We start from the raw sequence: 14,574 nt of genomic DNA, 5'->3' as shown, positions 1-14,574 counted from the left end.
GCACATGAGTTAGCTAGATGTCATATAGTCTTGCTGGATGCACATGAGTTAACTAGGTGCTGTGCAGTGTCACTGGACAGGATGCACATGAGTTAGCTAGATGTCATATAGTCTTGCTGGATGCACATGAGTTAGCTAGGTGCTGTGCAGTCTTGCTGGACATGATGCACATGGGTCAGAAATGAGCGTGAAGCCACAAGGGTATCAGATCATGTAGAGCCCCATGTGCCCTTTTTTAAAAAGCCACTGGAGACATTGAAGCAGGAGAAACAGAAGACCAGATTTGTCTGGTGGTGATGGTGGTGGTGGTGGTGGTGGTGGTGGTGGTGGTGGTGGTGTGCAGTATGAATTGGAGGAGGACGTTTGCCACCAAGCAGATATCTTTCCATCACCCACTGGTACCAGGCTCCATCCAGTTTCTGTGAGATCCAGATAGGTCCCAGCTCCCATGGAGGAGCCCTCCTGTGTGAGGGCAGAAGGTCTCAGGGTAGGCCAGGTGGGAAGAGTCACAGCCTAGGTAAGAACTGATGAAGACTGTGAGAGCTGAAACAGGCAAGATGTGTGTGTGTGTGTCTGGGTGTGTGTCTGGGTGTGTCGGTGTGTGAGGTGTGAGTATGTGCCAGTGTGTGTATATTTGTGTGTCTGTATGTGTCTCTGTGAATGTGTGCCAGTATGTGAGTGTGTGTCTGTGTATGGTGTGTCTGTATGTGTGTCTCTATGTGTGAGTGTGTGTGTGTGTCTGTGTATTGGTGTGCCTGTATGTGTGTCTCTGTGTGTGAGTGTGTGTCAGTGTATGAATGTGTGTCTGTGTATTGGTGTGTCTGTATGTGTGTCTCTATGTGTGAGTGTGTGTGTGTGTCTGTGTATTGGTGTGTCTGTATGTGTGTCTCTGTGTGTGAGTGTGTGTCAGTGTATGAATGTGTGTCTCTGTATTGGTGTGTCTGTATGTGTGTCCGTGTGTGAGTGTGTGTCAGTGTGTGAGTGTGTATCTATGTATCAGTGTGAATGTGTGTATCAATGTGAATGTGTGTATCAGTGTGAGTGTGTGTATGTGTGTGTGCCTGTGTGTGTTGATGTGAGTATCTGCTTGTGTATCAATGTGTGTGTATGTGTATGGTTGTGTGTCTGTGTGTGTTGATGTGAGTATCTGCTTGTGTATCAGTGTGAGTGTGTGTATGTGTATGGTTGTGTGTCTGTGTGTGTTGATGTATCTGCTTGTGTATCAGTGTGAGTGTGTGTATGTGTGTGTGCTGTCTGTGTGTGTTGATGTGAGTATCTGCTTGTGTATCAATGTGAGTGTGTGTATGTGTATGGTTGTGTGTCTGTGTGTGTTGATGTGAGTATCTGCTTGTGTATCAGTATGAGTGTGTGTATGTGTGTGCCTGTGTGTGGGTGTGTTGATGTATCTGCTTGTGTATCAGTATGAGTGTGTGTATGTGTGTGCCTGTGTGTGGGTGTGTCAGTGTGTGACTATGTGCCAGTGTGTGAGTGTGTGTCTATGTATTAGTGCAGTATGTTTGTGTGTGTCTTTGTGAGTGTGTGTCAGTATGTGAATGTGTATCTGTTTATCAGTGTGAGTGTGTATATGTGTATCTCTGTGTGTGTGTGTATTTGTGTCAATGTGTGTGTTAGTGTGAGTATCTGCCTGTGTATCAGAGTGAGTATATGTATATGTCTGTGTATGCCTGTGTGTGTATCTGGGTATGTTGGTGTGTGTCAGTGTGTGTGTCTATGTGTATATGTATGTGTATCAATGTGTGTGTGTGTGTGTCAGGTAATCGTGTGCCTGTGTATCAATGTGTATATGGGTGTCTGCATGTAAGTGTGTATGTGAGTGTGAGTATGTATGTGTATGTATGTGTCAGTATGCGTGACTATGTGTGTCAGTGTGTGTGTCTGTGTGTGTGTGTTACATGGTATGTATCTGTGTGGGGTGTGTTTCTGGCTGTCTGTACATGTGCATGTGTATATGTATGTGTGTGGGACACAGACCTGAAATTCCAGCACTTGGGAAGTGGAGGCAGGAGAGCTAGGTCATCCTCAGCTATGTAGCTAGTTCCCGGTCAGCCTGGGCCACACCAGACTCTCAAAAACCAGAAACCAGCAACCAAGCAAGCACAGAGGAGATGAAGTGAGGCGCAGATGTAAGAGCTCCTCTGTGTGTAATGTGGTGGAAGCTGGCCAGCATTCAGGCTGAATGGGCCTCTCTTAGGTGTGGCGCCATGGCTGACTGGGTTTGAGCACTTGCTGCAGGAGCACAAGGCCCTAAATTTAGATCACCCACATAGGTGTGGTCCCAGGAGGGCCACCAGCCTAAGCCCAGGCTCAGTGAGAGACTCTGTCTCAAGGGAAGGAGTAGAAAGCAGTGGAGGAGGTGCCAGACACGCACGCATGCACACACACACACACACACACACACACACACACACGGATTATAGAGGCTATGTTTAGCAGTGCTCACTGGGTTGGCCTACACTTGCTGACGGTTACCTGAAGGGGCTCTTTGGGGAAAGACAGAGATAGAGCAGATAAAATTCAGCAAGGTCTCGCGTGGCAATGATCAGTGTCCTCGCTGTCTGACAGCACACCCTGGAAGAGTGCAGCAAGCCAGGTCATCGAGTTCAGCCACCCGACACTCCTGACTGGCTGCTCCATCACTGTGGGTGAGGAATGGAGAGCTTTCTGTGGCTCTAGAGGCCACCTGCAAACACTTTCTTGAATTACACGGGACTCTGTCTGACAACAATGGCCCCAGAAATGCACATGTGCTGTCTTCCTCTAGAAAGTCTTACCCTGTCACCTGTGTGTGCACGCACTGAATGACTCTCTCCTGCCCTCCTGCTCTGTTGTTAGATCTCTGATTTATATCAGAGTCTCGAACAGAAGGAAAGCAAGATCCAGCAGCTGGCAGGAACCGTGAAGAAGTTCGAAAAGGAGCTTAAGCAGTTCACACAGATGTTTGGCAGAAATGGAACTTTCCTCTCAAATGTCCAGGTAAGGGCTGGAAAGACCATGGCCCAGGGGTGGAAGTGCTGACTCAACACCACCTGCACCGTGAGTTCCAAAGGATCTGATGCTCTCTTCTGGCCTCCGCAGTCTCCTGCATACACATGGTCAATACAATGCACTCAGGCACATACACATAAATAATTTTTTAAAGGAAAAGAAGAGGGGCTGGAGAGATGGCTCAGAGGTTAAGAGCATTGACTGCTCTTCCAGAGGTCCTGAGTTCAAATCCCAGCAACCGCATGGTGCCCCACAACCATCTGTAATGAGATCTGATGCCCTCTTCTGGTGTGTCTGAAGACAGCTACAGTGTACTTATATATAATAAATAAATAAAATCTTTAAAAAGAAGAAGAAGAAGAGAAGGGCGGGAGAGATAGCTCAGCAGTTAAGAGCACTCGCTGCTCCTGCAGCGGACCTAGGTTCAATTCCTAGCACACACATGGTGGGGAGTTCACAACCATCCATAACTCCAGTTCCAGATCCAATACCCAACTTTGACCTTTGCGGGCACCAAGCACATATAAAGTTCACAGACATACATGCAGGCAAAACATTCACATCAAATAAGATGAATGATCCTAACTATAAATCTTTTAAAGAAAAGAAAGAACATCCGGATGAGACATGGCTTTTTCCATTCAAAGCTATGATCAGCTTTTAGTGAGCAGCAAGGGGTTTTCTTCTTAGCTTTTAACATGGAAACCATTTCAAACGCATAGAAAAGCCGCCAGACTTGGGTGATGCCAGGGGCACCAGTGCAGCTCTCCCACATCCCATTCAGCACTTCGTCCCATTTGCTCTGTTTCTGGCACCCTTCTCTCTTCTGGGTGTGGCCAAGGACCACCAGAGAGAATACTGCATGTGTGTGGCCCTCTGCAGCTGACAGTAACACTGTCTCATACATGAGTATATCTATACCCATGCTGGTAAATGCAACATTTATACCATACTTCCATGGCATGTGTGTAAAATCATTAATTCCCTTTGGGAAGGGCATGCCTTAAACATCACTCGATGAATCCTGAATGTTAAGTAACCACAAATGGATCCCTAACGAATAAAAGTTCTCTCATGACCAGATTTGTAGTGGAAGATTTAAAGACATATAACATGGGCAATGTGTTTGAAATGTGTATTGTTCCAGGAAATCTAGGCCATATAAGCTTTATTCTTCTTCACTACAGCATATACATATATACATACATGTATGCACCTGTTCTACATGTGCTGGGCATGTATGTACAGATGTGTGTGCACAAATGTATATGTATGTGTTAGTATGTCTAGGAAAAAAAAGGAACCTATCACACTATTAGTTCTGACATTTTCCTAAACAGAGAGCAATAGGGAGGAATTAAGACTATATGGGCAAGGCAGGCAGATTAATGTCCTCCATGGGAAAGATCCATAGAGTGTGTAGGCCCTGCCTGCTCCTGCTCAGTCGTGGCCTCCTTACAGAAAGGGAACTTTCTTCTGAGGGAAGAAAGGCTGAGGCAAGAGGGGCATGAAGTGCATGTGTATACATGGAGGGGAGACTTTAGACACATGGAGGAAAGCTCAGAAATTCACCAGAGGAGTCCAGCCTGGAAAGGAAGAAGATGGCGGCTGCTGACTCTGCCATGTCCACTGAACCCCCTCTCTGGACACTGCCACTTTCATTTCATTAGTGGATCATTCTATGTGATATGTTTGTGTTAAAATTCAGTCAACGCGCTACAAATCCACAAATCTGATGTCTCATTTCCAAGACATGCTCTTTTTTGTACCGCAAGGCTCTCACCAGTCACACGGACAAGTCAGCTTGGCTGGAAGCGCAGGTACGGCAGCTGCTACAAATAGTTAACCAGCAGCCAAGTCGACTTGATCTGAGGTCTTTGGTGGATGCGGTTGACAGCGTGAAACAGAGGATCACCCAGCTGGAAGCCAGTGACCAGAGATTAGGTACGTGTGCGGGGAAGCAGTCGGGTTCCCTCTCATGGCTTCCCTGTCTGCGTGCATTTGTGGTAGAGGCTAACAAGTCACAGCCAGCTTTCTGGGTTGCCCAGTGGCTGAATCCTGTTTGTGAAGCAGCAGGAGATTCTAGCTGCCTCAGAAAATGAGGGTCGCCACCATGTGTGTGGAGTCAGACGAGACTGACATGGCCCAGGCAGTCCCAAGAGCTGGGAGTGGTCATCGTTAAGAACAAGGGAGAGAGGTGATGGGTGCCTTAGGCTTTGGCACACTGGGGCCAGTGAGATTGCTTAGCAGGTGATCTGCTATGCAATCGAGATGACCAGTGTATCAGTGGCTTCTCTGTTGCTGTGACAAAGCACCTTGACCAAGGTAACTTATAGGAGGAAGTGTTATTTGGGCTTATGATTGCAGAGAAATAAGAATTTACCACCATCTCATAGAGAAACATGGCAGCAGGCAGGCAGACATGGCACTGGAGCAGCTGCTGAAACCCCAAGCCCAATGACACACCTCCTCCAACAAGACCACACCTCCTTCAATAAGACCACACCTCCTCCAACAAGACCACACCTCCTCCAACAAGACCACACCTCCTCCAACAAGACCACACCTCCTAATCCTCCCCAAACAACTCACCAACTAGGGACCAAGTATTCCAATGCTTAGGACTTAGGAGACACAACTCATTGAAACTATAACACCCAGAGTTTGATCTCTGGAACCCACACAGTGGAGGGAAAGAACCAACTATTGAAAGTTGTTCTATGACCTTCACGTGTATACTATGGTGCACATGCCTTCACTTACACACACACACACACACACACACGCACCACCAACAATAACAACAATAACAATAATAATAAGGCTTTTTAAAGAGATATTTATTTGTTTTATGTATGTGAGTACACTGTCGCTCTCTTCAGACACACCAGAAGAGGGAATGAGATCTGATTAGAGATGGTTGTGAGCCACCATGTGGTTGCTGGGAATTGAACTCAGGGCCTCTGGAAGAGCAGTCAGTGCTCTTAGCTGCTGAGACATCTCTCCAGCCCCCATAATAAGTCTTTTAAATGTAAAATTCATTATAGGAGTTGGGGAGATGGCTCAGTAGATAACACACTTGCTGCACACATGACTTAGATTTTGGATCCTTGTAGCCATGTGATTGCTGAGTGGACTGGAGGGCTACCTGTGGTCCTAGCACTCTGGAGGCTGACACAGGATCTCCAGGACAAGCTAGCCAGACTATCAGGGTTTAGTTCAGTGAGAGAACTATGTCAAAAGACTGAAACACTATTGGGGAAGACACTCAGCATCAGCCTCTGGCCTCCGTATGCCACAAGCACCTCATAGCCATACACATGCAAGTATGCACAGACACTTACATCACAAGCACACTCGTGTGCATTGCACACGCACGCACACACATACACAGTTAGAGGGGCATAAGGCTCAGCATGAGCATTCACTCGAGGTGAATGTCCAATGTGTCTTATACTCAGGCAAGCTGAGAGTGAAGAGGGAGGATACATCCATGTCTGCTTGGCATCAGCTTACCACGGTTGAGTTAATGTTAGCAATGCATATAGTACATATACTCGGGGGGCACATGTGTGGTGCACATGCAGACACCATGCATGTAGTTCACAGGTAGTGCTCAGATGACAGGCCCGAGCTGCAGCCTCCTGTCCTGTGTTTCCTTCCAGTTCTTTTAGAGGGGGAGACCAGCAAGCACGATGCACACATTAATATCCACAAAGCACAGCTGAATAAGAACGAAGAGCGGTTTAAGCAGCTGGAGGGCGCCTGCTACAGTGGCAAACTCATCTGGAAGGTGACAGATTACAGGGTGAAGAAGAGGGAGGCTGTGGAGGGGCACACAGTGTCCGTCTTCAGCCAGCCTTTCTACACCAGCCGCTGCGGCTACCGGCTCTGTGCCAGGGCATACCTGAACGGGGACGGGTCAGGGAAGGGAACGCACCTGTCCCTGTACTTTGTGGTGATGCGCGGTGAGTTTGACTCGCTGCTGCAGTGGCCGTTCAGGCAGAGGGTGACCCTGATGCTTTTGGACCAGAGTGGCAAGAAGAACCATATTGTGGAGACCTTCAAAGCTGACCCCAACAGCAGCAGCTTCAAAAGGCCAGATGGCGAGATGAACATTGCCTCTGGCTGTCCCCGCTTTGTGTCACACTCTACTCTGGAGAACTCCAAGAACACCTACATTAAAGACGACACCCTGTTCTTGAAAGTGGCCGTGGATTTAACTGACTTAGAGGATCTGTAGTGTTGTTACCTGATAAGGAAACCTCTCAGCACAGGAGAAGGTGTGGCTGTCCCTTGGGCCCAGCCCTCTGGACTGAGCAGGTTCTTGTTCTTGTCTTCCTGCCTCCGATGTCTGACTCATCATCTTTTTACCTTGGATCCTTCCCTAGTTTGAAACTTTAAACTCTTGAAATATTGCTGTTATTTATATTTTTGTATCTTCCAAAAAATTATAATAATTTGAGAACAGGGCCTGGGGCTCCTCTCTCTCACTGAAGTCTGGGAAGTGTTTACAGGAAGTCCAGTGCTCAACGGGCCTGACACAGGGGCAGAATTCCCACTGACACGAGTTGTCATTTACCAGCTGACTCAGTGCTTCCACACCTGAGCCTAGGCCTGCAGCAGCCATCTTGTAAGAGGCAGGCAGGCTGTGCCAGTCAAGTGTGGGCAGTGTAGCTGCATATGCTGCATTTGGACCACAGGTCTTCAGGGAGGTGCCAACCGCTTGGAAACTGCGTCACCCTTTTGTGTTTTATACAGGATCCACTAGCAGCATGTAAGCACAGTTTGCAAAGTTGTATAACAGCTAGGAAATGGGTCGGCTCTTCATCCTTCTCCACTAACACAATGGGTGCCAAGGAGTGGATGTTTAGTGAACCGAAAGTTCAGAGTTCATTAGGTTTGACCAGGTGAAAAGTATTTTCTTAGGTCAAAATTGTCAACTATACCAGTTCACACAACTCAGCCAGGTGACCTTTGCATGGCAGTGGGTGTGAGGATGAGCAAAATTTGTTATGACAGAGAAAAATATGAGAAAAGGACAAAAGGGGATCCCGTTCACCATGAATAGCAGCTGTCTGAACCCTTCTGTTCTTCTGGAAGAACTTTTAAATTCATATACTGACCCCAAAATGAGCTTTTGTAGAAACTTGTGGAGTTTCCTGTCAACATTTTGAGTGCTCTGAGACCAGAAATGACCGGGTTCTAGTAGATCTGTCTTTGCAGTGGTTCTCAACCTGTGAGTTACGACCCCTTTGGGGTCAAATGATCCTTTCTCGGGGGGTTGCCTAAGACCATCAGAAATCACAGATATTTACATTACCATTCATAACAGTAGCAGAATTACAGTTATGAAGTAGCAACAAAAATTATCTTATGGTTAGGGGTCACCACAACATGAGGAGCTGCGTTAAAGGGTCACAGCCTTGGGAAGGTTGAGACCCGCTGGTCTTTTGGGTCTGTCTGTCCCTTCAGCTCAGTAAGCCTCAGACTGATCTGCCCTCCTGCCCTGACTGGAAATGGGATCCGTGCCATCCTCCATTACTCATGTAACATTGGCTCCTAAGCACAGAAGGACAAGTGTCCTGGGACAAGGGCCACATTAGAGGCACGGGGGAGGCTATGCTCTTGTAGCTGGCGCTTAACCCTGTGTAAGAGACAGAACCTGGGCTGCAGAGATGGTTCAGTGGTTAGGGGTGCTTGCCGCTCTTCCAGAGAACCTGAATTCAGTTCACAGTGCCCATGTCAGCTGGGACTCCAGCTCCGACATCTGACGTCCTCTCTCTGGCCTCTGTGGGCATCTACACACACCTTCACACAGATAGACAGAACCAAAAATGAATCTTAAAAGTAAAACATGGTGCTCAAGAGATGATTCAGCAGTCAAGACTGCCAGCTGCTCTTTCAGAGGACACAATTTCAGTTTCCAGCACTCACTCGGAAGGCTCATGACCACCTATAACTCAAGTTCCAAGGGATCCAGTGCCCTCTTCTGGCCTCTGTGGGTACTGCATCCATGTTTGCAGACATGCATGCAGGCAAAGCACCCAGCCACACAAAATAAAATCCTGCTTTTAAGTAGAAACCACTTACCTGACTGGCCTCTGTGAGTCCAACAATCCTCTTAACCTCTTCTGTGAACAGTGAAGATTCTAGAGCCACGCCACAGGACTTGTCCCAAAGGATGGAAGTTGAAAGAGCAGGTGTAGCATAGAAATACACTGTACCTTTGCTGGTGTGCAGTGATGGCCATGACCTTAGAGTAATCTAGGAGTCCAGTCTCTAGCCCACAGGCCAGACTGGGGGGGTTCTGTGGTTTGTTCACTATTTCATGTCTGTATATATGTATACACACACACACACACATATATATATATATGTGTGTGTGTGTGACACATATATGTGTGTATGTGTGTGTGTGTGTGTGTGTGTGGTGTGTATGTGTGGCATCTCCCTTCATCAGTGGTCGATTCCTTTGATCCATTACTAATGGCATTATGGGTGGTAATGAGGCCCAGCTGGAGGAAGTGGGTCGCTGGGCTATGCCTTTGAAGGGCATGTCTTGTCCCTGGTCTCTTCACCTGCCCCTCCCTCCACTTTCTCAGATCTAAATGCCCTTCCACCATAACACTCTGCCTCACCACAGGCCCAAGTCGGTGAGGCTGAGAGAGCATGGAGCTTCTGAGGCTGTGAGCTGAGCTGAGTTCTCCATCCTGAGCTGTGGTTCTGGGGCACTGTGTCCTGGGATGGAAAAGCAAGCAAGCACCGCCTCTAATTCACTGTCCATCCCATGCAGCCACACCCGTATGTTGTGTTTTCCAAGATGTGCTTGCAAAAAAGCAACCTGAAGATATTCTCATCTTGGGCCCAGCACCTTGACCAGGCAGCACAGTGGAACTAGCTCTGGAGGCGTAGGTGTGGGTGAGCAGGCCTAAGGGCATGAGAACAGGAGAGCTGCCGCTGCCTCCTGTCGGTGGCAGCACTGGGTGGACTACCCCAGAGCAGTGCTCAGAGCTTGGGTAGCAGTACAGATAAGGGAGAGCCAGTCATGGTACTGACCAGCTCAGGGGCCACCCAGATATCATCTGCAAATTGCTGGGATACATTGAAAAGGCCAGTCTTGCTGATTCAGAGCTGCAGGATCTCCATGACACAGGTCAGCAGCAGAAGTAATCCTAATGAGGAGCTAATATTTATGGGGTCACAGAAGCCAGAGACCCCGAACCAGACCAGTGATTCATTGCAATGAACATTTGCAGATGAAGAGGGATATACACTGTGGGACACACTGTGACTCGCTACAATTCCACAATGAGATGTTTTCTAGCTTTGTTCTCTCTCTTTCTCTCTCTCTCTCTCTCTCTCTCTCGCTCTCTCTCTCTCTCTCTCTGTGTGTGTGTGTGTGTGTGTGTGCGTGTATTTTGTTGGGGGAGGTTGCAAGGAAGAAGGGTAGACATGAGGGAAGGAGAGAGGAACAGGACTGGGTGCGTGAGGTGAAACTTAAATCAATCAAAGGCTTTTTTTGTTTTTTGTCTTTAAGAATAATAGGAATAAAAGAAAGAGATGAATCGCAGAGAAAACCTGTTTCCTCTCTCTTCTCATTTAGAGACACAACACTACAATCCATCAAAGGCGGGTAATGAGAAATGAATTCGTTTTTATTTTATTTTATTGTGAGGTCAGGGAGGGAACCCAGGCCCTTACTCATGGTCGACATCATCCCACCGCTGATCTTCAGCCCAGCCTGTGTCCATGTCCGGTGCCTTCCTCCACAGCATGGCTGAATTTCACCATGTTAGCATTCATCCTGTACCCAACAATGCATGCTACTTTGAAGTTTATTTGACAAATCAGTTTTTAGATAATCATCTCTGTGTGTATGTGTGTATGTTTCTATGCACAAGTACACATGTGTGCATGTGTCTAGAAATTAGCTCCTGCTGCATTTTAAATAGTAATGTGCGTTGTACTAAATCAACATTGCGAGATCTAAAGGTGTTAACCTTGAAATAAAAACACTTGCTAAAAGCTTTTGTCAAAAGTTAAAAGAAAACTAACAATTTGTTAAAGGCTTCTGGATATTAACAGATGTTTATATTCCTGAGGAAAGTGTTCACAGAGGCTGAGTTTTCTATCATGTTTTGCCCTGTTGTCCAGCTCAAGTCCAGCCAAGGTTTCTCCGCTGAAACAAACACAGCAGTCCCAAAGCACGTACTTCCTGTCCTGGCTGGAATTTGACTGGGGAGGTGGGGAGAAGATGGGATCTGGACAAGACGGACCAGAAGAAAGAGGATATTCTGGGCACAAGCTCTTCCTCTCCTGAGCTGAGAGCTGTGCTGTTGGCACGGCCATTCTGGTCCTGCTCGGGCCAGGCACCCCTGCTGGATCCCCACCAGGCACCCAGGCTTCAGAACGCAGGGCAAAAGCTGTCACATGCAGAAAGAAAACAGAACCTCCCAGCAAAGCTGTGAGGGGAGGTGGGGAGATTCAACCTTTCTCCAAGTAAGCCAGCTGTGACACTGCCAAGGACAGAGGTGCCTGTTGTCATGGAGATGTGCCCATAAGAACTTCTGACTGGGCCTTATAGGTCACAGCACCTCAGTGACATCTCAGGAACTGGCAGGCCCATGCTTCTGGCCAGGCTAGGGCTCCTCCTCCTCCTGCTGCACCCCTCTATGCACTGTGCCCACCCAGAAGGACAAAGCATCCACTGTGCTCCTCACCCAGGGACTCAGCCAGCTCTCCCCCCTCACCCCTTCCCCTGCCTCCATACTCAGCCAGCTCTCCCCTGACCCCTTCTCCTACCTCCATACTCAGCCAGCTCCCCCCTCACCCCTTCTCCTGCCTCTATGTGTGAGAGCCTTTGGTGCAAGAACTTGGGTGTAAACCCAAGTCTCTTCCAGACACACAGTAAGCACTTTACAAATACAGGGTGAGTATGTGGATCTCAACCTAGAGTTTTCCCAGAGCAGAGGCAGAGGAAGGAGTCTGATGTACCTGTACCACTACTAAGATTGCTAGTTCTAGGTGAGGGTCCATGTCTGATTTCAGTTTATATCTCACAAATTATGACTGACACATAGCAGGTGGGCAACACAGTTTTTTTCACTTACTGCGCTGGCTACTTTTATGTCAACTTGACACAAGCTAGAATTATCTGAAAGGATGGGGCCTCAAGTGAGAAAAAGCCTCCATAAGATCAGGCATGTTTTTCGTAATTAGCGATTGATGGGGGCGGGGGGGGCAACCATTGTGGGTGGTGCCATCCCTAGGCTGGTGGTCCTGGGTTCTATAAGAAAGCAGGTTGAGCAAGCCATGGGGAGCAAGACAGTAAGCAACACCCTTCCATGGTGTCTGCACCGGCTCCTGCCTCCAGGTTTCTGCCCTGTTTGAGTTCCTGTTCTGACTCTCTTCAACGTTGAACAATAATATGGAAGTGTAACCCTCCTCCCAACTTGCATTTTGGTCATGGTGTATCATCACAGCAATGGAAACCCTAGCTAAGACAATGTCCACCCAGGAGATGGGTCAGGAGTGGGGTTACCTGATTGTTCCTCCAAATGAGATAAAGCTAAGTGCTTGTTGCTCAGGAGACTCTTGGAGGATTATCTGAGAACACAATGACAAGTGAGAGTGACTCTGTCTGGGTCACTGTGCCCCTTATTTTGATAGTGCCTTTCTTGCTCACTACTGCACTTGATAGATGCATCTACTTGACATGTGACCTGCCACAGAGAGGCAGAGGAACCTGGACTACAGCTCTGCACCTGTGATCAGTCCTGACGGGCGTGTACACAGCAGTGGAAACACCCCTAGGCTCTTTTCCATCTCACTCCAACACATCTCAGCACAGCAATTGCTCATGTGTGAGAGGCAAGAACCCCTGAGGAGAGCCCTGTGTGTATCATCACCCCTGAACCCACTTCAGTATGTGGATGTGCCCATGGTGATTATAATTCTAACACAGAGCAGCAGGTGACAGTCTCCAGGGAAGAGGGCCAGGCCAATATGTATGTTTATGTCTTAGTTTTCAACAAAGGTAAAAAGAAAATTTAAATGTAATAGCAAAAAAGCTTACAGAAGAGAATATAAAGAAATATTGGAAAGGGAATAGTATATTTTGGGAGTTGGAAAGACAGATCAGTGGTTGAGCCCTGGCCACTGCTACATTCATGAAGGCAAAGCACCCATACACAAAAAATAAAAATAAATCTTTTGAAAAAAAATGTCTAGGAGGTGAACATCCGAGAATGTTTCAGAATGCTGTTCTGCTGTCAAAACATTCCACGTTTTCAAAATGATTTGACCACTTCTGGTTTCCACAGACATTCACTGCAAAATCCCTCCCTCCCCACCCCCCATCTTCAATAATTCTACACTGTCTGCAAGATAAAAGCCTTAAAGTTCTGGGTTAATTCTTTTTTAGTTATGGTTCCTTTTATTTTCCAAAGTCAGGGAATTTTTTGAACATGTAACTGGGAATGGAGAGCCTCAACTCTCCCAACATTGAATACAAAATATTATGTGAATGTGCATTTTGTTTCCAGTACAAGGTCTAGATAGCTTTAAGTATTCAAATGATGTGACTTTCAGCTTGATGCCGTCTACACCCAGCGCACAGTGTCTCTTACTGCCCACCCTGCTCTGCTGCCAACCAGAAACCCGCCCACCACCCACAGCCCGCAGCTTGACAGACAGAACCAGGCTGGGCGGGACTTCCGGGCTTCCAAAGCAGGAGAGAACCAGCAAAGGGCGGGGCCGAGGACTCTTCTGCCTGTCGCGGTGTCCCCGGGGTGAGGCCACTTCCGGTTAGGGCGTTCTGTTTGGGCGCTCTCGGCTGCTGTCCCCTCCGAGAGCCTTTCCACGCGTGGTGAGCAGCCAGGCCTTAGGACTAGAGTTTGTAATCGACTGTGACAGGATGGCGAAGGTTCCCCAGACTTGAGACTACGTGTTTTCGCAGGTTAATTCCCCAGGTTGGACGCCCACTTCCGTCTTCCTTTACTCTTAAAGGGAAGTGATTTTTCTTCAGGTTTCGATGTATTCTTTTTAGGTTTGGCTCTGGCAATTTTTATGCTATGCTTTACCACAGTGTGGAGGTTTGTTGGCTGGTCGTTCTGATTTCTTTATTCGACCTCTGTGTCCTGGTGGTTTGACTGGAAGACTCTTAGTTTTGTAGGTAAGGATGTATTTGTAGGTAACAATTTTTTTCCCCAGGGGTCCAGCACCTCACCGGATCCACCTAAGGGCACTTACTAAAAGGTGGCATCTTATGTTTCGCCAACTTTCTGGTAGACAGCTTTTTAAAAGTTACACTGTTCATTCCCTCCCTCGTCTGCGAGCCGTTTTTTATTATTCTTTTACATTAGAAATGACTAAGGTGGTGGCACACACCTTTAATCCCAGCACTTGGGAGGCAGAGACAGGAGGATTTCTGAGTTCGAGGCCAGCCTGGTCTACAGAGTGAGTTCCAGGACAGCCAGGGTTACACAAAGAAACCCTGTCTCAAAAAAAAAAAAAAAAAAGAAGAAGAAAGAAAAGAAAAAAGAAATGACTAAGGTGTTCCAAATA

General features: G+C 47.5%; 1 protein-coding gene across 1 annotated transcript in view; it reads left to right on the top strand.

Annotated features, from left to right (window-relative positions):
• Traf5 (TNF receptor associated factor 5) overlaps positions 1-7,476 on the top strand; it is a 46,740-nt gene extending 39,264 nt beyond the window's left edge. The window contains exons 9-11 of the mRNA XM_021165688.2: positions 2,854-2,994; positions 4,782-4,950; positions 6,672-7,476. Coding sequence (XP_021021347.1) covers positions 2,854-2,994; positions 4,782-4,950; positions 6,672-7,249 — 888 coding nt within the window. The 3' untranslated portion in view covers positions 7,250-7,476. The remainder of the gene's footprint in view (positions 1-2,853; positions 2,995-4,781; positions 4,951-6,671) is intronic.
• The last annotated feature ends 7,098 nt before the right edge of the window (positions 7,477-14,574 follow it).

The sequence above is a fragment of the Mus caroli genome, chromosome 1 (genome assembly GCF_900094665.2).
Source record: "Mus caroli chromosome 1, CAROLI_EIJ_v1.1, whole genome shotgun sequence".
NCBI lineage: Eukaryota > Metazoa > Chordata > Mammalia > Rodentia > Muridae > Mus > Mus caroli.
Note: the sequence above shows the minus strand (reverse complement) of the source record. Positions and strands in the feature narration are given on the sequence as shown.